This window comes from Drosophila albomicans, chromosome X, assembly GCF_009650485.2.
Source record: "Drosophila albomicans strain 15112-1751.03 chromosome X, ASM965048v2, whole genome shotgun sequence".
Taxonomy (NCBI): domain Eukaryota; kingdom Metazoa; phylum Arthropoda; class Insecta; order Diptera; family Drosophilidae; genus Drosophila; species Drosophila albomicans.
In genome coordinates, this window is record NC_047627.2 from 136,029 (window position 1) to 157,412 (window position 21,384).

The following is a 21,384-nucleotide window of genomic DNA, read 5'->3' on the forward strand; positions in this document are numbered from 1 at the left end:
TATCATAATCAATAGCGTTATTAATATCAGTATCATTATCATAATCATAATCATAGTCATTATCATTATCTTTATCAATATCAGTATCATAATCAGTATCAATATCAAATATCATTATCATTAAACTCATCCTATATCTTCGCTAATTTTTTATATTCATTCTCATTCTCAATCTATATCTCATTCTTTTCGTAGGAAAATTGTATTAATTCATTAAGTAATATGTTTTACGGAATGTTTTCTTTTCTTTTTTTTGGGGTTTTTTTCTTTGTTTTTGTGCAGTTTTTTGCGTTTTTTATTTAATTGTTTTTTTTTTCTTTTTTTTTTTTGTTTTGTATTTTTATGCTGATTTGTTGTGAGGTCATTTTGAATTTATGTGATAGTCGAGAGCGTTGTCAGTTGCATAGTCTTTGTTGACGGCGATGCCATTGGCGATGGCGTGGGCACAAACAGGCTAGAGGAAGCTGTCTCTGTGGTCAGACTTCTCTCCTCGTAAACCCCGGCGCGTTCCTATGTATCGAATACACACACACACAATCATATGTCATACATGAGATTAAGAGATGCCTAAGAGACTGCTTAACGATCTACCTACGTGCGATTTATCATATTTGAAGCGCTTCCAGATGTTCGTCTTGGGCTCCATCGGTGTACCATCCACATTGTAGTTGGGATTGGAAAACGTCAACACTGAGCGACTGGAGCCACGTGAATTGCGCTTTGTTTTCTTGCGATTCGTATTTAATGCAAGCACTGCAAAATTGTGAGCAACACAAACAACAACATTAAGATATTAAGAATATTAACAATTATAGTTGGGATTAATGTAGTCTTGGCTCTTACTGAACATCACCAGCATTATGATGACGACCATGACAATGACAACACCGAGTGCGATCAATACAAAGAATTCCCGTTCGTTGTCCTCTTTGCTCTTTAGATCATCGTCGAACTGATTGCCGTTGCTATTCTGATTCTCCGTTGATGTTGTGTCATCGGTCAACTCATCCGAGTAATCCGGTTGCTGATCGCTCTCCAGGCGCGCTTGCACCAACTCCTTGGGTGTCGTGGAGCATTGACGGTGATCGCTCTCCAGTCGGTCGGGACAAGCGCATACGTAATCGATGCCCCGATAGAAGCACAAGTGCGAGCATCCTCCATTGTCTTGGGCACATTGATTCCAACCCTTTGCCTGTCGCTGCAACGACACGGCACGAATGTCCAGTGCCCCGCTGAGTGCGTCACGCACTTCGAAGGGATAACTGTATCCCATGCGCGGCACCCGTTGCGAACGGTATACGGATTTGTTGTACCAGTCCGTCCAATAGATGTTGCTTTCAAACTGTGGTAATATTATATACATTGGAGTCAGAGATACTACAGTGATGATGGTGTGCACACTCACCATAGTCAGGCCGAAAGGATGTGGAGCATAGGGCACGATAGTCTGACGCCGTTTACCATTAAAGTCCACCTGGCCTATGTTGTCCTCCAAAGCATCGGCCCAAAGAAGTCGGCGATTGCTGTAAGCCATATTTATTCAGTAACTTTGCTGCTTTAACTTTTGTAGCAATCACAGTCAATTTCCATGTTGTTGCTAAATGTATCGCTTTTCTAGTGAGTCTGTCATCGGACTAACCCATCCCAGCGACTATAAATTGTATATATGTATATGTACATAAGCTCATATTTTCTAAAAACAGCTTGAATTTGTCCTCAATTTTGTTCCGGTGTCAGAAACAGGTTGTAAAAGCGATTTAAAAACCCTGCGGAATATAAAACCTTATTCCCCCGCTTTTGAACTTACGTGAAATCAATGGTAAGGCCTGTGGGAAATCCTACTCCCGAAGTGACAATTGCTGTGCGATTTGAGCCGTCGAGGAAACTGCGTTCGATTTTAGCCGGCGAGTTCCAGTCCGACCAGAAGAGGTAGCTGGATCAAAGAAAGAGAAAGAGAAAGAGAAATAGAAAGAGAAAGAGAGGGAGAGAGAGAGAGAGAGAAATACCCATTAATGGATATCGATGTGAATAAGCTGAAACTTACGCTTTGGACGGATGTACAATAAGGGAGCGTGGATCGCCCAAGTCCTCGGTGATGAGTTTCTTCCGACAGGTGCCATCGATGCGTGCGACTTCGATTAACTTGCGATCGGTATCCGACCAGTAGAGATTCTCTGCAATCCAGTCAACAGCAATGCCATTGGGAGTCAGCAGTTCGGTGCTAACAATCACTCTGCTCTCGGTTAAGTTTAGAAGATTGACCCGGCGAATAACATCGAGATTAACATCGGCGAAGAAAAGCCAATTCTTGCGATAGTGATAGTCGAGAACGACGGCACCATGGACGCCGCTGATGGGCAGCACAACATCCATATAGTCTCCGCTATTCAGCGAGATCATGCCAATCCCCGAGCGCAATGCAATCAGCAGGTAATCCTAGAAAGAAATCACAAGGATTCAACAAAATCTCAACTTTTCAATGGGGCAATGGCTTACATCGGGCAGACTTTGACATTGGGTGGTGCTGTTCTCGCGCAGCTTGAGACCCGTTGGACATTGACAGGTGAAACCGCCAGGATTGCGTAGACAAAGATGGGAGCAACCGCCGTTGTTGTGGCCACAGACATTCTCTGGCATCAATTGATGCTTGAAAATCACTTTGATGTCCATCAGTCCATCAATGTTTGTCATTACATCACGCTTGGCGCTTGTATTCCGTCGATCGGCCATGTGCAATGCCTTCGACTTCCAGTCCGTCCAATAGATATAGTCCTCTGTGAGCGCAAGTGCATATGGATGATGCAGCGAGGACATTATTAACTGACGCTGGTTGCCCGTATAATCGCAAGAGTCAATTGTCTTTAGTCGCGCATCGACCCAATAAATGCGTTTGCTCTTTAGATCCAGCGAGAGACCATTGGGCCAGCCCAGGTGAGCGGTAACGATGCGTGAACGTTCATTGCCATCGAGGTGGGAACGCTCGATCTTGCGATAATGGCCCCAATCCGTCCAGAAGAGCAGACCCGCCTCATAGTCGAGGGCTAGGCCTCGCGGCGATTCCAAGTCCTTGTAAGCAATTACGTGCCGATGATTACCATCGAGTGTGGCCACCTCAATCGTATGTCTGCCCGCATCGGCCCAGTAGATGGTGCGTCCTATCGAATCGACGACGAGACCATCGGGATTCTCTAAGCTCTCGCCAATCACTTTGTGGACATGCAACCCATCCGGACTAGAGCTCATTATCACATTCTCGATGGTGTCGGACCAGAAAATGTAACCCGTCTTCTGATCCACATCCAAGGCGACCGCATTTGATATGGGTGGCAATGGCAGCACCACATCAATCAGATGATCAAAGTCCAGCGAGATTTGACGTATATCAATGCGATGCGCAAAGAGAATGTACCTCGTAGGTCCCTCGGAGCAAGTGCGTCCATCCTCCTTGAGCTGCACACCAACGGCGCAGGCGCACGTGTAATTGGTTGGATTCAGAAGACAGAGGTGCGAGCATCCGCCGTTGTGCTTATCGCAGGCATTGTAGACACGCCTGCGAGTGCGATGGAAGACCCGTATGTCCATTAGATCACTGCTGTTGGCAATCACCGTGGCCACACTCTTGCCCGTTAGTTTGTCGGCACTCATGGCTGACTTGGTGTCCCAATCTGTCCAGTAGACGCGACCGCCACTCACATCCAGTCCAAAGGGATGGCCCAGATCAGCTGCAAAAGTGCAAGAAAGTTAAGTCCGTTAGTAGTGGACTCGAGGATTATAAATGCTACAAAATCCGTAGCTTCACCTGCTTTGCATTTTTATACCAGGTATTAATATTTTGAGCCAACAGAAAATGTATGTAACAGGCAGAAGGATCCCATTAAGAATATATATATGGGAAATTCTCTGACGGATGTCGCGTGCGACCATCTTTACAGTGCAAAAAAAAACTTACACTGAAACAATTTTAACAAGTAAGAAAGTTACACTCGAGTGTGCTCGATTGTGAGATACCCGCTACCCATTTTTAATAAAGGCAAAATATTGCGGTATCATTTTCAAAATATACAGACAATACTAAAAAAAATACTAAAAATATACCAAATGGTATCAGATTAAAATTGTGCAAGTCTTTAAAGAAATACTTTTGTATGGGCAAAACGCCTGCTATCCTCTCATTTGTATGTATGCGTCTAGGTGAGACCGGCTGCCCCTGTACGGGGCAAAGCATAGACCAGTGGAGGTCCGTAGCTGTACAGGTAGCTTATCTACGTCTCAGAAGTCGCGCAGTATAGACGCCTTTTTGGCAAAAGCCAGCAGCATCCTAGGAGGTAGCCGTGAAACGTCCCGAAGATCGTTGTGGCACGGCGAATTAAGGTATTTCAACCGGAGTCGGGATAACGCTGGGCATCTACAGAAAAGATGCTCGAGTGTTTCCTTAACCCTGTGATACCCAGCTTTGCAGCATGGACAGCCGACAGACAGTGACCAGTTAAAATGCCTAGCATTAGCCTGCAGTCTTTCCTTGAAAGCTGCATGACGAAATTGGTTAAGTTTTTGTTAGTAGAGGCACACATCAGCCTTGCAGTTTTGCACGAGTTGGCATTGCGCCAGCTAGCGTCCCACTGAAGTCTAGAGCGCACCTCAATTTCACTGCCTAGAGTTCGCAGGGATATCGCAGCATTGCACATGTTACCAACATCGAGCCCCACTCCCTCTTTGGCGAGAGTGTCTGCGATCTCGTTGCCATCGATGCACTCGTGGCTTGGGATCCGCAGATGCGTTCAGCGACTCTATTGCTCTTCTGCTGTCCAGGACAACTTTGGACTTGACCACATCAGAGTGCATTGATCTTATTGCAGCCTGGCTGTCAACAAAGATGTTAATTGAGTTATGATTACGCTGTAAACCCCGAGCCAATTCGGCAGCCTTGCCAATGGCAAAAACTTCCGCCTGGAAGATGCTGCAGTGGGAGTTTATAGGAATGTTTGGAGACCGGGTCTGGACAGTATACGGCCGCTCCGACACCATCATCCATCTTCGACCCGTCGGTGAAGAGGTTGAGGGCTTTGGGAATGCATAACCCTTCCCGCCAGTAGTCCGGTTCCAAGAATATTGTTTTAATATGGTCAGTACTGGTAAGGGGGATAGTATAGTCCAAGTCTCTACTAGTCTCCCTACCAATGACGCTGTGACCATAGCCTAGCAGACCCAGATTGCCTGTTGCGGCGCTTGACGCTGTGTCTTTTCCATGATGGATAGGTACGTCCTTTTTTCCGTGGCCTGCCACCACACTATAACACCATAGGTGAGGATAGGGCGAACAACTGAGATGTATATCCACCGCATTAGATTAGGAGAGAGGCTCCAAGTGCAACTAAGCATCTTTTTCGCCATGTACAAGGCTCCGGCTCCATGACAGTTTGCTGTCCACACCTAGGTATTTTTCTGCTAGGCTCGGCTTTAGCATGGTGCAGCCTATCTTTGGGGGGGACCACGCAGGTACCTTATACCTCTTCGTGAAGAGGATAAGGTTTTGTCCGCGTTAATGCTGAGCCCGGCTGATTCGGCCCATGCTTTAACTTCCCGTAAAGTAAGTTCCATTACGGAACTAAGGGTGGTTGGGCAGTTGGGCATATGTATCTATATGCTCGCCTATATTTGCAACGAAGATGAACAAGACTGTTGTCTTGCTCGTGTCTTAGATGTTTAGAGTTAAATAGCGGGTGCGTAAAGACTGCGATCTCTGTGCTGGTAGTGTGCAAGCCCAACATATGGCGATGTGCCGGTTCGAGTCCCGGTCGTCACTTTTATTTTTAATGGTATATACAATAATTACTATAGTAATTGTGGTGTGCGGGTTCAAGTTACGGTCGGGAATACATACACATTTTGTTTCTTTTTGTTATATGCGATTTATATTTTTTCAATTTTTAATATTTTGTGGTATATCGATTTGGTAAATTACTCAAAAGAAGTAGCGGGTATCCCGCAGTCGAGCACTCTCGACTGTAGCTTTCTTACTCGTTTTGTTTGAATCGGTTGGCAAAACTCAATTTTCCTTTCTTATAGCCTTTCCCTTAGTTTATTTACAATAATACTCTTTATGTTCTACTTTGTTTTGAGCTCCTCGTTTCTTATTTTCTCTATAATCTTTCAGCCTTTCACGTTCTTCTTCTTGCATTTGTCTCAGAACAATGTGATTTTTGTTGTTTGTCAATGCTGAGCGGCGTTTTCTCATTTTCTCAGCTGCTATTTCACGCAATTCTTTTAACTTCAGTGTATTTTTTCATTTGTTATATTCATCTAAGAATATTTATATGCTTATATCTTACTGTCGCGAGCGTACGTTACTTTAAAAATCAATATAATATCCCCAACAATTTTTTATATTTAAAATATTTATACCACAATAACTTAACACGTGAAGTTTCATCCACCTGCTTGCACTTAATGCGAAGCAATTACAATAAAATCGCGAGCGTACAATTAGAACATAGTTAAGAAGCAAAATAAAAATTTGCAGTAAATAGAAAATTTTTTCGCTCTCTTTGCATTTTTCTCTTCTTATTAGATTGCAATAAAGAGATTTAGCAGAAAAAGTGCAAACATATCTTATGTTTTCCTTGCAAAATAATTAAAAATAAAAATGCATTTAAAAGTATCTAAAAGTGAAAAAATTAAATATTTTCAGTTTTCATTACAATTTTTTTTTAATAAAAACAACTGAGATATGCTTTATGTTATGAACATTTTGACATTTCTTTATGAAATTATACAAAAAAGCACGACGATTATATAGATTTTTTTTTCGGTCGTGATTGACCATTTGATGAATATGCCCATATACAAAAATTCGCAACTCTAGCTTTAAAATTAAGCTTGTTATTCGAGTTTTGTCAATTTGTCGTAGCGGAAGTGGACTTGATCGAAACAAATTATAGCTCTATCTCTTATAGTCTCTTAAATCTATGTTTTCATACGGACTGACGGACATACAGACAGCCGGGCAGACGGACAAGACTATATCGTGTCGGTCTCCTTATACCAGTTACATAAATTTCTTGTCAGCGCAAAGTTATAATACCTATTTATATAGGGTAGAACCTATAGTGGGTATAGAAATAGAAGTGATCAAGCGTAATTTTAAAACTAGAGTCACAGTCATAACTATAGTCTTCATAATTCCGGAAAATTTGGTTGCAATCAGAAAAAATTGAAGAAGTTAATTTAGATATCATTTTATTTTCCAAGGAACGGCATCTTGTGACGGGTTGTCTGGTATGTTTTGATAAAGATGTGCAGTTACGAAATTAATTATTAGCAGCACTTTTTTTATGTTTTGCATATTAAATAACTAAAAGTTGAGGTCGAAAATGTTTTAAAACAAATTTTTTCATCGACTTTCGTTGTCTCCTAATATACTAAATTTAAAATTAGGATGATATGTAAATCGGTTTATTAAAATTTTTGCAGGAATATTGACGAAAATAAGAATAGTACTTTGGAAACTTGCATTCCTAATTCGAAACAACATTGAAAGCCCTATGGATAGATAGATAGATAGATAAACCCCAAATGATATAAAAGAAAGTTTATTCGCAATAGCTTCATAGAACGAACGAGAATAATGAGAAGCCACACAGAAAGAAGACGAATGAAATTAAAGGAATAGAATTAAAATAGTTGTTCGAGTTTGACAGATGCTGAAATAAACAGTTTAACACTTCTACTAACTAATTTCATTCCGAGAACTATAGCAATAAAGACATCAAAACACAGAATTGTAAAGAGAGCAAAGTTTGAATGGAATTTTGTTTCCAATATGAATTTAAAGGAGCGTAAAAGGGGCAAGGAAATATATAGTTAAATTATAAAGCAATTGCTAGCTTTGCAATATGTTGTTTTCTCTCTTTACTTACTAATAATGGCCTTGCGATTACTGCCATCAAAGTTCATGTTCTCGAGGGTCTTGGTCCCGCCGTCAACAAAGTAGAGCTTGTGCTGATCATAATCGATGGCCAGGCCATTGGGCCAGATGAGTTTTTTGGAGGCAATGATGACACGACTAGCGCCATCCATGTTGGCGCGCTCTATCATTGCCTCTTCGCCCCAATCCGACCAAAACATGAGTCCATCTGAGCGAAGTGCAAAAAAAATTAAGTTTCAAAGGATCTCGCTAATCTGCAGCACTACATTACCTATGGGGTTGACGACAATATCGCGCGGCTTGTCCAATTTCTCCCAGACGAGGAGCGTGCGCATTTTGCCATTGGTGGTGGCCACCTCAATGCGATTCGTCGATGGATCTGTCCAGTAGAGTTTATCGGTGATCCAGTCCAATGCCAAGCCCACCGGCGACTCTAGATTCGAGTGGACAACACGCTGTTGATAGCTGCCATTAAGATGTGCTTTGCTGATCGAGCTGCGCTCCACATCCGTCCAGTAGATGAAGTCCGTCTCACTGCACCAATCCAGGGCTACGGCGTGCTTCAAGTTGTCCAGAGGCACAATCATGTCCACTTCGTTGGGTCCAGCTGGCTTGCTGTTCAGCTGTCGCAAGCGTATGTCCTTGCGTCGTGCCACCAGCACAAGCTTATCAGGTGCACTCTTGCACGTCTTGCCATCGTCCTTCAGCGACAATCCAATGGGACAACCGCAACGACGCGATGTCCTGTTTGGCAGACATAAATGCGAGCAGCCCCCACGCAAGCCGCGTCTGTCCTTGGCGCATCGGTCCTGATAGTCCGGCTGCCTCGCTGGATGATACGCGTGTATGTCCATGGGGAAGTGAAAGTTCTCGTGGACCGAACGAAAACCCTTGCCCGTTATCTTATTGGCCGCTGACACGGTCTTAGTGTTCCAGTCCGTCCAGTACATGGTGTCCTCGAAGATGGTCAAGGCAAACGGATGAGGCAGGTGTGTGCTCAGCACCTTGATGCGTTCGCTGCCATCCAGATTGGAGCACTCTATGGCATGCTGCTTGGCATCGGCCCAGTAGATCTTGCTGTTCGGATAGTCAATGGCCAGGCCATTGGGCCATGTGACGCCCTTCGAGATGATCACCTGACGCTGCGAGCCATCCATATGGGCGCGCTCGATCTTGGGATTGGGTCCCCAGTCACTCCAAAAGACCAGGGCCTCGCCGGGATGAATGACAATAGCACGCGGCTTGTCCAGGTCACTCGATGCGATCACCGTGCGCAGATTACCCTGGAAATTTGAGACTTCGACGCGCCGTGTGCCGGAGTCGGTCCAGAAGAGCAGATCATGCACCCAGTCGACAGCGATGCCGCCCGGGGACTCCAAACCCCATTTGATAACGTCACGCACGCGTGTGCCATTGATGTAGACCATTTTGATTACATCGGTCGAGACATCCGACCAGAACATCAATCCCTTTCGATAGTGAAAGTCCAGTGCAATGGCATTGTGCAATCCTTTGACAATCGCCATGTACCGATTGTTGCTGAGCGTCACACGGCGAATGTCCCAGCGATTGGCCACCAGCAGCGTCATTGCTCCACCCAGAGCCTTGCAGGTACGCAAATCGGGTCGCAGGATATAACCACTCTCGCAGGAGCAGATAAACGAGCCCATTGTGTTGTGACACTTTTGCGAGCACACCGGACTGGTGAGGTATTGGCACTCATCAATATCTGTGCAGCTGCAAGAGGATCAACTATTAGTCGAGCTATTTCGAGATGGCAAGTGGGCATAACTTACTTGCGCTTATTCTCGTTCATCAGGTAACCCAGGCGACAGGCGCATTCGTCCTTGCTACGCGCCGTCTTAATACACAGCTGTTCGCATTGCCTAGGCTCCGGGCACTTTTGCTCAACCGGACAATTGACCTCATCCTCGCCCAACGGACAGTCGTTTTGTCCATCGCAAACGTGCTTCTGATGTACACAGATTCTAAGCACGAATAATATATGAATTAGGAGTAGCATTAACAACTTAATCTATGATACGCACTTCAGGTTCGTGATGTTCTTTTTTGCAGGACAAAGGAATTGACCGGCGTCACACTGCAGGAGACAGTCGACCTCATCCTCGGCCGAGGAGCAGTCTGGATAACCATCGCAAAGCCAGGTACGCTGTTTACAATTAGGTAAATCATATTTGATTAATTGATTGTTTATACTATATGCATGATACTCATTTTCAGACAGAGAGCCTTTCATTTTTCGTTATTTGAACTGTTCGATAATCCGAGTTGTAAGTTCAAATTGGCAAGTCGATCTTATTTGTGATATGATATTTAAAGGCAATATATTAATGAAAAGTTACAGTTAAGTGAGGGCAAGTGTTTTCGGCTGTCAGATACCCGCCATGTATTATATTTTGGACATCCGAGTTAAAAACGGCTAAATTATATACTTATAGAAATATATGTATCACCGAAATATAACAAAATATTGTATTTTTATACCCGCTACCCATAGGGTAGAAGGGTATTATAACTTTGTGCCGGCAGGAAATGTTTGTAACAGATAGATGGAGGCATTTCCGACCCTATAAAGTATATATATTTTTGATCAGCGTCAACAGCCAAGACGATCTAGCCATGTCCGTCTGTCCGTATGAAACACTGGATCTCAGGGACTATATTTTTTTTCGACAGCATTTGTTATGTTTGCACGCAGATGGCTATATCGTCTCGGCTGTTGACGCTGATCAAGAATATATATACTTTATAGGGTCGGAGATGCCTCCTTCTTCCTGTTACATACATTTCCTGCCGGCACAAAGTTATAATACCCTTCTACCCTATGGGTAGCGGGTATAAAAATAAGTTAATGTTATTCTTAAAGCTTTAGATAAGCACTATATTTAGAGCTTTTAGGAACTTGTTCTGTTTTACGATAAAATATATAAATTTGTTCATTTTTTGGTTTTGCGTACGAATTTGTTAATTTTTGCAATTATCAGAACAGAAAACAAAAGCTATAAAAATAACTTTTTCTTATTTTTAAAATTGTTTCAGTTTATGTTATTTTCACTGTAAAGAGTCTCGCACGGGACAAATTCCGACATGGTCTTAGGTATTCTTTTCGCTACCTTATGTTGTCGGATATGTTTTCTTTGCAACTTGCAGCTTACCAAAATGCAGCGGCCATTGTGGCAAGTGTATTCGTCGGGGCCGCAGGTGATCGGATGCTCGGGGCTCATGTTGCCGCAATCATTTTCGTCCTCACCGCCATCGCAGTCCTGCTCCTTGTCGCACTTCCACCGCTTCGGGATGCACGTGCCATCGGCGCACTTGTATTCGTTCGACGTGCACTGCGATGGCTTCTGCTGGCAATTCTCCTCGTCGCTCCAATCGCCGCAGTCGTTGTCGCCGTCGCACCGGAAACGATTAAGAATGCATTGGCCGCTGGGGCCGCCAGCGCCACCGAGGCCACCGCGGCACTTAAATTCACCCTCCGGACAACTGTTGATAACAGCCGGGCACTTCAATTCATCGGAGTTATCGTCGCAGTCGCGTTCGCCATCGCAGCGAAAGGCAAGCGAAATGCAGTAACCGTCGTTGCAGGCGAAGTGCTCATCGGTGCAACTGCTGCGATTGCAGTGTACCTCATCAGAGTAGTCCTTGCAATCGTTTTCGCCATCGCACAGCCATTGCCGGGGAATGCAGAACCCATTCTGGCACTCAAACTGATCTTCGGTGCAGTTGGTGCGAGCTCCGCAATGAGTTTCATCCGAATAATCACCGCAGTCATCGTCGCCGTCGCAAAGCCAGTCTTTGTTGATACAGCGATAAGTCTTTGGGCACATCACATGCAAGCCACTCTGCTCGCACTCCTTCTGTAGCTTGGACATCATGTCGTCCATGTTGTCGCAGTCGAGCTCGTCGGAACCATCGGTGCACTGCACCTCACGATTGCAGCGACCCGGCGCCTCAATACATTGGCAATTGCTGCACTGCCACTGCAGATCGTCGCAGCTATTGTGGCAGCCACTGGGCGGCGGGGCGCTGTATCCATCCCCGGGCTGTCCCAGCTGCCGCGGATCGTCGTGGACAACGACACGATTGGCGAATGGTCGGAAGCCCTTCTGCTTGTTGTTGGCGCCGCTGACAAACCCATCGCGACCCCGTGTGCTCGTCTGGCGATCTGATTCTCGGACAACATACATATCGCCGCGTCCTCCTTGGGCACCCACGTTACGGAACTTAGGAGTGTCGCCGGTGTTTGTAGTGCCGACGCCTGCGCCGACACCGACTCCGACGCTCGGTTTCAGCGGAATCATGGGCTCCATGGTGAAAACGTGTCCATACAATTTGTCGCCCTCGTCGAGATTGTCATCATGATCGTGATCGTGATCGTGATCGTGATCATGATCGTTGTCAATGTCATGATCATGGTCGTCATGCTCATGATGTGGCGGATAATCGGAAGCAGTGAGGTAATCATGATCGTCCTCCTTCTGCAACAGCTCTTCGGATGGCTCATCCCCATGCACACTGTGTCCATTGCCGGCATTTAGGGAGCGTCCATGGGCCTGCTGATACCAGTTCTGTGGACGTTCTTGGGTATTCTCTGCGCCACCGGCGCGGTTGTTGATGCCGCGCTCATACAGATCGCCATATCCATAGGTCAAGTCGCTAATTCCCGAAACTATTTCAGAGACAAGCAACGGGATATATTTAGCGTATTTTCACACACATAATCAGATTTTATGTTAAACATATGTACATACAAACAAGCAAACATATGTGCATACATTGTAATGAAACTTGTTTTCTAATTTCCTAATGAAATTCACTTAAAATGGTTGGGCAATTGAGAAAGAAACGAATGCAAAAAAGTGTGCTATGTTTAATTATGAATTCTGTTTTAATAGCAATGCCACAAGTGGTCCTTATAGCCAACTCCCTTTCCACAAATCTGTATCTAATTGGATGCATATACATCTACATATGTACATTTTTACATGGATATATAATTGCACTTGAAACTGTTTTCAAGGCTGACCTTCGCGGTTGGGATGCACAAGTTGTAGTTGTTTATCGTTGGAAATACATAATACTAATTACTTAGCAATAGGAAGTATATTTGATATAAATAAATAATGCCATAATTTAATGAGGAATACATAGAATTATGGCAAACGTGGGAATATTAAAAGCTTTTTAGACAATGCCAAATTTGGGCATTTGTCGAGTTTGCTGATGATAAGGTTTGTTGTTGTCATTATTGTGTCGTTCGATAATTTTCATTTATTGATGTGCTTATCTCTTGAGAGATTTCTAATGGTAATTCTAATGCCAATTTTCATTGATAAGTACGTCAATATATGTTTGCGTGTATGTTTGTATGTACGTGACAGAGGAGAGAGAATACTTACACAAGCATAGCATGCACACCAAAGGGCAAAACGGCAAGGCTAGCCAATACATTGCCAACGCGAGGGCACACACACGTACACGTGCTCGCACACTCGCACACACGCAAGCAGGCACACACGAACGCAACACTAAACGCTGCGTAAATGTGCGGATGCTGCTTTGCGTTTGCTGCTCGGCTGCTGCGACGCAGCTGCTTCGTCGTCGGCTCGCGCCCCGACTGTTGTTGCTATTGCTGACTCTTTTCGTCTTATTGGACTTTGTATTATGGCGCGTGCGTATTGCGTGAATCTTTGTGATGATGCTGTTGTCGTTGTCGCTGGGATGCTGAGCTCAGTTCGCACTTTAATGCGCTTCGTGTTGCGTAGGTGTCACATTCACAAGACCGTATGTACATACATATGTACATCGGTATACGTTGGCAAGCAAATTCCCTCTCTACATAGTATGTTGCTACTCTCGTTGTTATTGTTGTGTTAGCTGCTGCTGTCGTTGTTGTTGTTGTTGTTATTGTTATTGTTGTGACTTATGGGCGTTTTGCAGTAATCGCAAATTGCACACAATTGCAGTTATCTTATCACCTTCACTTGTTACACATTTTGCAACTTTTTTACACTTTTCTTTCAATTGATAGTTATGATTTGTTCAAGTGCGTTTGCTTATTCCAAAGAGATGCATTGCGTATATATCAACTGCTGCTGCTGTGTTGACGATCATTTTATTATGATACTACATCAGAGCACATATATACACACTAATGTGCCTGTATAGTTTTAAGCTACTTATACAGTTCACCGTTGCACATAAGACAGTTTGAATTCGCGACGACTTTGTAAGAGTTGAGTTCATTGCCTTAATTTCTTGAATTTAATAGGTGAACACTGCCATATAAAAGTATACACAATGACTCGTTCAGAAGCTACATTGTAACGAATTTCAATGGCGCTCTGTAGCACAACACTAACGCCACCACCACCAACAACAACAACAACAATAACAGCAACAAATTTAGCAGATTTTACTTTCCTACCTCACTCTCGCTCTCACGCACTTCGGCACTTTCTCTTTACCGCTAGCTATCTTTGTCTGCCATTCGCATGCTGAATATGCACATCTCTTTTGTTTTAGCGGACCATTGCGGAATTCCTATTTCGCGTTCGCAAGTTGACAGCCGAAAAAATGCCTGTTGCGACCATTGCTGAAATTGTGTAGCATACTTTGCGGTGCCATCAAACGAACTTAGCGAAATTTTGGTTGAATATGCATTGAAAATTTTAATTGCAGGGTATGTGCATTACATTTTGTACTGCATATTTCATTGCCTAACTGTATTTGGGGAACACCCACGACGTGATATTACTGTCGAAGTTGTTATCGTTATCGATAGCGTTGTTTATTCGTTCATACAATTTTCTTTACTTCTTTCCATTCTACTTATTTGATGTTGGTGTCGTTGCTGTGCTTATTTGTGTGACTGTGATGGAGTATTTAATGTGGATTTAATTTGTATTTATTTATTTTTCTTATTTTTTGCAGGTTTGTGTACAGATGGACGCACCGAATTAAGAATATTATTGAGAGCATGCGCATTTTTTTGCTCACGTCTACAAAACTGCAGAGCGTTCAACGTTCAATATACAATGTATGTATGTGGATACATACATATTATGTATTTTACTTTTAAGCCGTTTCGACAATTTCAAATTCATTTTGTATTCACTTATTCGTTTGCGCCTTCGCTTTATTGTTTTAAGTATGTTATTTAATATTTATCGCATTTTCTTATTTCTCGATTTGATTTAGTTTGTACTGTTGTTGTGGAAGTCCTGGCTGGGAGCTGAAGAAGACTTGTAGGTAGTTTTGTATGAAGCCTGTTAATTGTACGTGGGCCAGTTCTCAGTGCGGACCGTCTGCTTCCGTGCTCCGTGCTATGTAAAATGTGATACAGCCAGAGATGATTCGCAACAGCAGCAGCAGTAGCAGAGACGTCGACAGCGGCGTCGGCATCAGCATACATAAGTCGGCATTCTGCTCCAAATTCGCAGCTGGCCCCGAGCAGCAAGTGTTTTTGTGTGCGTGCTTGTGCCTTGCAAAAGTTTATGCTGAGCGAGCTCAGAGCCTTTCTCAATGGGCTTTCTGAATGGGCGAGCGCTGCTCACCAATACAAGCTTCAATCTGGTGAACACCTAAACTCACGCACACACACATTCATATGCACACATTTGTGTATATTCATAGGTCGAAAAGCTCTGCTCTCATGCGAAAGCTCCTGTCGTTAAAGCTCTGATGCTGAGCATAGAAAGCACTAAGGCCTCAGAACAGAAGCAAAAGCGCTTTTATCTTTGAGTTATATGTGCGCGTATCACTCTCTCACTCTTATGCAAACAGCTGGCACGAAATCAATTGCTACTGGTCAAGTCATTCAAGCAGCCCATGCCGCCGCCCCCTCAGTCTCCCTCCTCTCCATCCAATTGGTGGCTTGCCAATGCATGGCGCTAAGTGTATAATGCACTTTGCACTTTGCACTAAAATAAAAATGTAAATATAGTTTGTATTATGGACATACATATTTACTATGTAACTAGTATGTGTAAGTATGTATGCAGCTCGTTTTGATGTGAAGAGTTATTTAAAAGGTTCTAAACATGAAATTTACATATTGAGAACGCGTAGAGAGCTTAATAACTTAACGTTATGCCTTCACTTTCGCATTATACGAGCACTCACATTGTACATATGTACATACATTACAGTATTATTTATGGATGTACACTTGCGTACATATGTATGTACATATGTATACGAATGGTACATTTTGTGTGTGCGTGCCATTAGTGAAAACAGCGACAACCCTAAATGAGCATTAGCACATTGTGATTCTGAATGGATGCTGTCAAAGCGCTGCGATGCCTTGCCTTGCTTTCTTTCTGTGTGGGCTGCAATATGCGCAGGCTCAGAGACTGTGACGGTGATAGAGACAGAGACAGCGACTGAGACAATGCAAGGCAGAGGGTATAACACGACTTGAACCGAATCGAATGGTCCACCAACATCCCCACCACCCCCAACTCAACAGCCGGTTTGTCGATTATAGCAATTAGAGCAAAAGTCGAAGCCGAAGACGTCGCTAAGAAACGGTGGTAAAACCGTAATCATTCCTTAGCTAGACACGGCAGCACCCGCTCCACACGCAGTGCAGGCGAAGGTGACTAGTCAAGTTGAAATGAAACGAAAAGAAACGAAACGAAATGAAACGAGACGAAGCAAACCGATGTCATGCAGATACATATCTCGCGATTTGGGGCGAGCGAGAAAAAGTGAATGAGAAACCGAAAACGAAACTGAATTTTGCGGACGCTCGTCTTACTCGTTATTCATTATTCGTTCGACGTGGTTACAGTGTGTGTTCAGCGTTGTGTCAAACTTGTGTTTTGTTTATTTCTCGTATGTTTTACATTTGCTCGCTAAACAGAAAAACAAAACAAAACCAAGAAAAAAACAAAGAAATAAATAATTGCTAATAAATTGTGCATTCGAACGATGTATTAGGAATGATTTGCATTGCAAATCGTAACTAATGCAAACCAAAGGCAGCACAATGTCACCTTAAAATGCACATGCACTGACATACGCAAAATGCATGCTTCTTTGTGTGTGGGAGTGTGGCCATAAATGTGTTCGCTCAAATAATATCAGCTTGCCACTTTTTTGCATTTTGCATTTACTGCAATTCCAAAAATAGGTCAAACACACAAAAGGCGTCGCGTGCGTGCGGCCGTGTGAGTGTGTGTGTGTGTGTGCATATGTGTGTGTGTGTATTTGCGTGTGTGTCATTGTTGTTGCGAGTGCCACATTAACGAGCTCGTGTGCGGGTGTGTGTGTGCGTGTCTGTGTGATTGAAGACATTATGAGACTTGACGATATAAAGAAATTCGCATTGCTTGTTTGTTTGAATATTTGAATCGTAATTGAATATAAGTGAATACACAATCATCCTTTTCACACTGCTCAATTCACTTCCAATGCAGGCTCTAATGAGACTTCGAATCACAAATCAACTGATTGATTGATTTATCTGATTCCACACATACATACTTCAAGAATCAAATACTAGATGGATTGTATAATTGTTGTTTTGTTGGTTAGTGATTTGTGTGATTTCATGTGTATTCATGAGTACTCGTGTATTTTTCAGCGAGTGATAATGACAATGGCGCATTAGAGACGGGGCATCATCAACACAAGCAAAGGCACAGGCACATGAACAAAAACGGCTACCGTTTTGCCAAAAGAGTATCTACATCCGGTGCGAGCATGAAACTGCAAATGCCTGCAGAGACAATGCCAACGAGTTGAGAACTGAGAGGAGGCGACAACAACAGCGAACTGTTAACGCTGCCAATATGATTAATTTAAGGCAACTGGGCGCCTGTTACAGCCTCCTGCTACTACTGCTGAGCGCCCAGTTTACACTAGTAAGGTAACTAACAAATATTACTAACATAGTTAGCTATTTTTAATTTTTCGAGATATTCCTACAGCTCAAAACATTTAAGAAGTGCATTGATCGATTTAGCTACATATATGATAAACTTGTAATGTTATGAAAATATATAATAATATTTGTTTGTGCCATCGTCAAATTTTTTAAACTTAAACATTAAAAACAAATAATATGAAATAAAAATGATATTTGATACACTTTGATTATAATATAATTCACTTCGTCTCATTTTAATATACATGAAGCGTCACATTAACAACAAAACATTTTCAAATTCGAGAGCAATGTCAAAATATTGCCCAACATTCTTCGGAAACGGAGCTCAGCACACAAACAAAAAATTATAATAAAAATGCGTGAATGACTATGCAGCTATTGATTTTAATAAATCAATCTTCTCTAATTGATTGAATATTTTAATTTAATAGGTCAAATTTGTTTACATTCTGAGCAACTGTTTAACGTTGCTCATTTTTGCTATGGTATCCAAAAAACAAACCTAGATCAAATGTGAAAATATGGAGTGGCTTAGGAAAAAGGTTTTTAAAAAGTTTAGTCAGTCTGTGATTCACTATAAACAAATATGTAAGGTTGTAGGATTAAATTATTTAATTAATTAATTAATAATTCATAGGATGGAAGGGAGGAGTCATTGAATGGTTTGCGATAACTTTAAGGTATCTTTTGAATATTTAATTCTTTTTCTCTAGATGCAAGCGAAAAGAAATGCTAGCTGGCCGCCTGGAGAATGTTACGCAGACGATCTCAAAAATACTGCAAGGATATGACATCCGGTTACGCCCCAATTTCGGGGGCGAGCCACTACACGTGGGCATGGATTTGACTATAGCAAGTTTTGATGCGATCTCAGAAGTAAATATGGTAAGCGCAGTAAAGATCCCTCTGAAACATTGAAGCTTTATTTTTCGTATGTTAAATATGTTGTCACAGGACTATACAATAACAATGTACTTAAATCAGTACTGGCGGGATGAACGTTTGGCTTTCAATATCTATGGACCTTACTACGACACGGATGCCGATGACGATGGCGTCAACGATGTGCTCACATTGTCCGGAGACTTTGCAGAGAAGATCTGGGTGCCAGACACATTCTTTGCCAACGACAAGAACAGGTCTGTTTTGGTTGCTTATTATGGTGAAATAGTGGCTTGTTCATTGGTGCATTTGGATTCTTCACCAGCTTCCTACACGACGTCACTGAGCGCAACAAGCTGGTGCGTCTGGGCGGTGATGGAGCCGTTACCTATGGTATGAGGTTCACCACGACACTTGCCTGCATGATGGATTTGCACTATTACCCACTGGACTCCCAGAATTGCACCGTGGAAATCGAGAGTTGTAAGTTTCGTAGCTGAAAACCACATAGTTTTTAGCATATTATTAGTTTTCTATTTGTTTAGTCCCTAGAATAAATGTTTCTCCTGTATTGCAAATTCTAAAACATGACATTCGTATGTACACCTTGACTCACAACCTATAAGAGATAGAGATATAATTTTTAGATTTTTATCGCGTCCACTTCTGCCCCTGCAAATCGAAAAATACGAGTAGATAGCTTATTTTGAAAGATAGAGTCGCGAAATTTTGAAATAAAATAGTGATTATTGGAAAATGTTGTAAATCATATGTGATATATGATAAATGAAAATCGCAGACTTCTCTGCTATATGTTTTAGTATCTAATTGGCTTCTCCGATTGCAGATGGTTACACGGTCAGTGATGTTGTCATGTACTGGAAACCGACGCCTGTGCGTGGCGTGGAGGACGCCGAACTGCCACAATTCACGATCATTGGCTACGAGACGAACGATCGGAAGGAGCGTCTGGCCACTGGAGTCTATCAGCGACTGTCGCTCTCATTCAAACTGCAACGTAACATTGGATACTTTGTGTTCCAAACTTATTTGCCCAGCATACTGATTGTGATGCTGTCTTGGGTCTCGTTTTGGATAAATCACGAGGCGACCAGTGCGAGAGTGGCTCTCGGTATTACCACGGTGCTGACCATGACCACGATCAGCACCGGAGTTCGCAGCTCATTGCCACGCATCTCCTATGTAAAAGCTATCGATATATATCTGGTAATGTGCTTTGTGTTTGTGTTTGCGGCGCTCCTCGAATACGCTGCAGTCAATTATACATACTGGGGCAAGCGGGCCAAGAAGAAGATCAAAAAGCTCAAGGAATGTGATCGACATAAAATAGGTAAGCTACTTAGATTGATGGTGAATTTGAGAAAGGCTCGGGATTAAATTATGCATTTGATTTACTTACCATGCCTTATCTTTGCATCTTGCTTAGGGAAATTGGAAAAGTCCGAAACGTGTTCAACAACAGAAGACATAATTGAGCTGCAGGACGTACGCATGAGTCCTATACCTTCGTTGCGCAAAGGTAACTACAATGTGACCCTTGGCTCCATTGGTACCGAGACCATGGACTTGGCCAAGTTTCCGCCGAGCTTCCGCATTACGCGCAACTATGGCGCCGGTCGAAGTCAGTTGCGACATCGCGGCCAACGGGGTGAGTGGAGGAGTAGAGAAACTACAACATATGAATTTGCTATTCTGTGCCATTCTTATCGAGTCTATCTGTCGTTGTGCAGGAATCTCGGCGCGTCCACGCATGATGCATGCGATCAAAAAGAGTGCGTCGGCCATTCGGGCGACCATACCGAAGATCAAGGATGTCAACATTATCGACAAATATTCGCGCATGATATTCCCGATAAGTTTCTGTGCTTTCAACCTTGGCTATTGGATATTCTACATACTCGAGTAGTGTCTGGTGTCACTCCGCTCTGTCTTAGTCTCTCTCCCTCTCGCTCTTTCTCTCTCTCTCTCTGTCTTACTCTTTAACTGCATCACTATCTGTATCTGTATCTGTATTTCTATCTTAACATGCTGCCCTCCCACTGATGACAACCATGATAAACATTATATAGACATTTGACCAATTTATATAAATGATAAACCCGCTGCAAATAAAGTAGCACACGCACACGCACAGACACAGTCACACACACCACACATACACATTCATAAAAAGAGCCAACATATACATATACATATTATACATATACATATACATATGCATATATACAAACGATAAATTCACTGTAAATCAAGTTAGTTCGCCATGATTTATTGATATTAACTTGCTGCCACAGCCCAAATACAGGATAAGCCCGATGACCTGATAACATCTTCGACTTTGGAATTAGTCCGCAACAAATAATGCCAATCGGAACGATGTCAATCGTAATCTCTCAATATTAGTTTCTTCCTTTGATTGATTCGGTTTTTTTTACACTTTATGTTTCCTAAGTCACTTCACCATTGCATCACATATCATTTACTGTATAATTCTTAGAAATGTTATTAAAATTCGTTTACATATTTTAAACAAATTCCTTTATTTATTGTGCCTAAAAGTTAACGCCGTAGGTTTGGTCGTCGGTGGCGTAGGGGGGCACGAACAACCGGCGGCAGCGGCAGCAAAGCCGTCAAA

At 42.8% G+C, this 21,384-nt stretch overlaps 2 protein-coding genes across 6 annotated transcripts; one reads left to right on the plus strand and one right to left on the minus strand.

The window, feature by feature from the left end:
- Window positions 1-235: 235 nt before the first annotated feature.
- Window positions 236-15,292, minus strand: LOC117570041 (low-density lipoprotein receptor-related protein 4). Of its 5 annotated transcripts, none has more exons than XM_034251487.2 (14): window positions 15,156-15,292; window positions 13,348-14,046; window positions 11,101-12,617; window positions 9,973-10,094; window positions 9,721-9,912; window positions 8,196-9,661; window positions 7,917-8,132; window positions 2,497-3,722; window positions 2,045-2,436; window positions 1,808-1,933; window positions 1,406-1,523; window positions 844-1,342; window positions 596-753; window positions 236-510 (listed from the first exon to the last, which is right to left on the minus strand). In XM_034251487.2, exons 2-14 carry the CDS (start codon window positions 13,397-13,399, stop codon window positions 373-375), a joined length of 6,222 nt encoding a protein of 2,073 aa, XP_034107378.1. In that variant the 5' UTR covers window positions 13,400-14,046; window positions 15,156-15,292; the 3' UTR covers window positions 236-372. The 5 variants fall into 5 exon arrangements, with proteins under 5 accessions (XP_034107378.1, XP_034107361.1, XP_051861118.1 ...); XM_034251470.2 differs by having other exon boundaries at window positions 15,066-15,292; XM_052005158.1 differs by having other exon boundaries at window positions 15,024-15,292.
- A 1,416-nt stretch (window positions 15,293-16,708) lies between these two features.
- On the plus strand, window positions 16,709-21,247 carry LOC117575227 (gamma-aminobutyric acid receptor subunit beta-like). The gene is made up of 8 exons (XM_034259359.2): window positions 16,709-16,789; window positions 17,541-17,825; window positions 18,560-18,731; window positions 18,801-18,985; window positions 19,054-19,211; window positions 19,576-20,079; window positions 20,176-20,397; window positions 20,480-21,247. Exons 2-8 carry the CDS (start codon window positions 17,749-17,751, stop codon window positions 20,653-20,655), a joined length of 1,494 nt encoding a protein of 497 aa, XP_034115250.1. The 5' UTR covers window positions 16,709-16,789; window positions 17,541-17,748; the 3' UTR covers window positions 20,656-21,247.
- The last annotated feature ends 137 nt before the right edge of the window (window positions 21,248-21,384 follow it).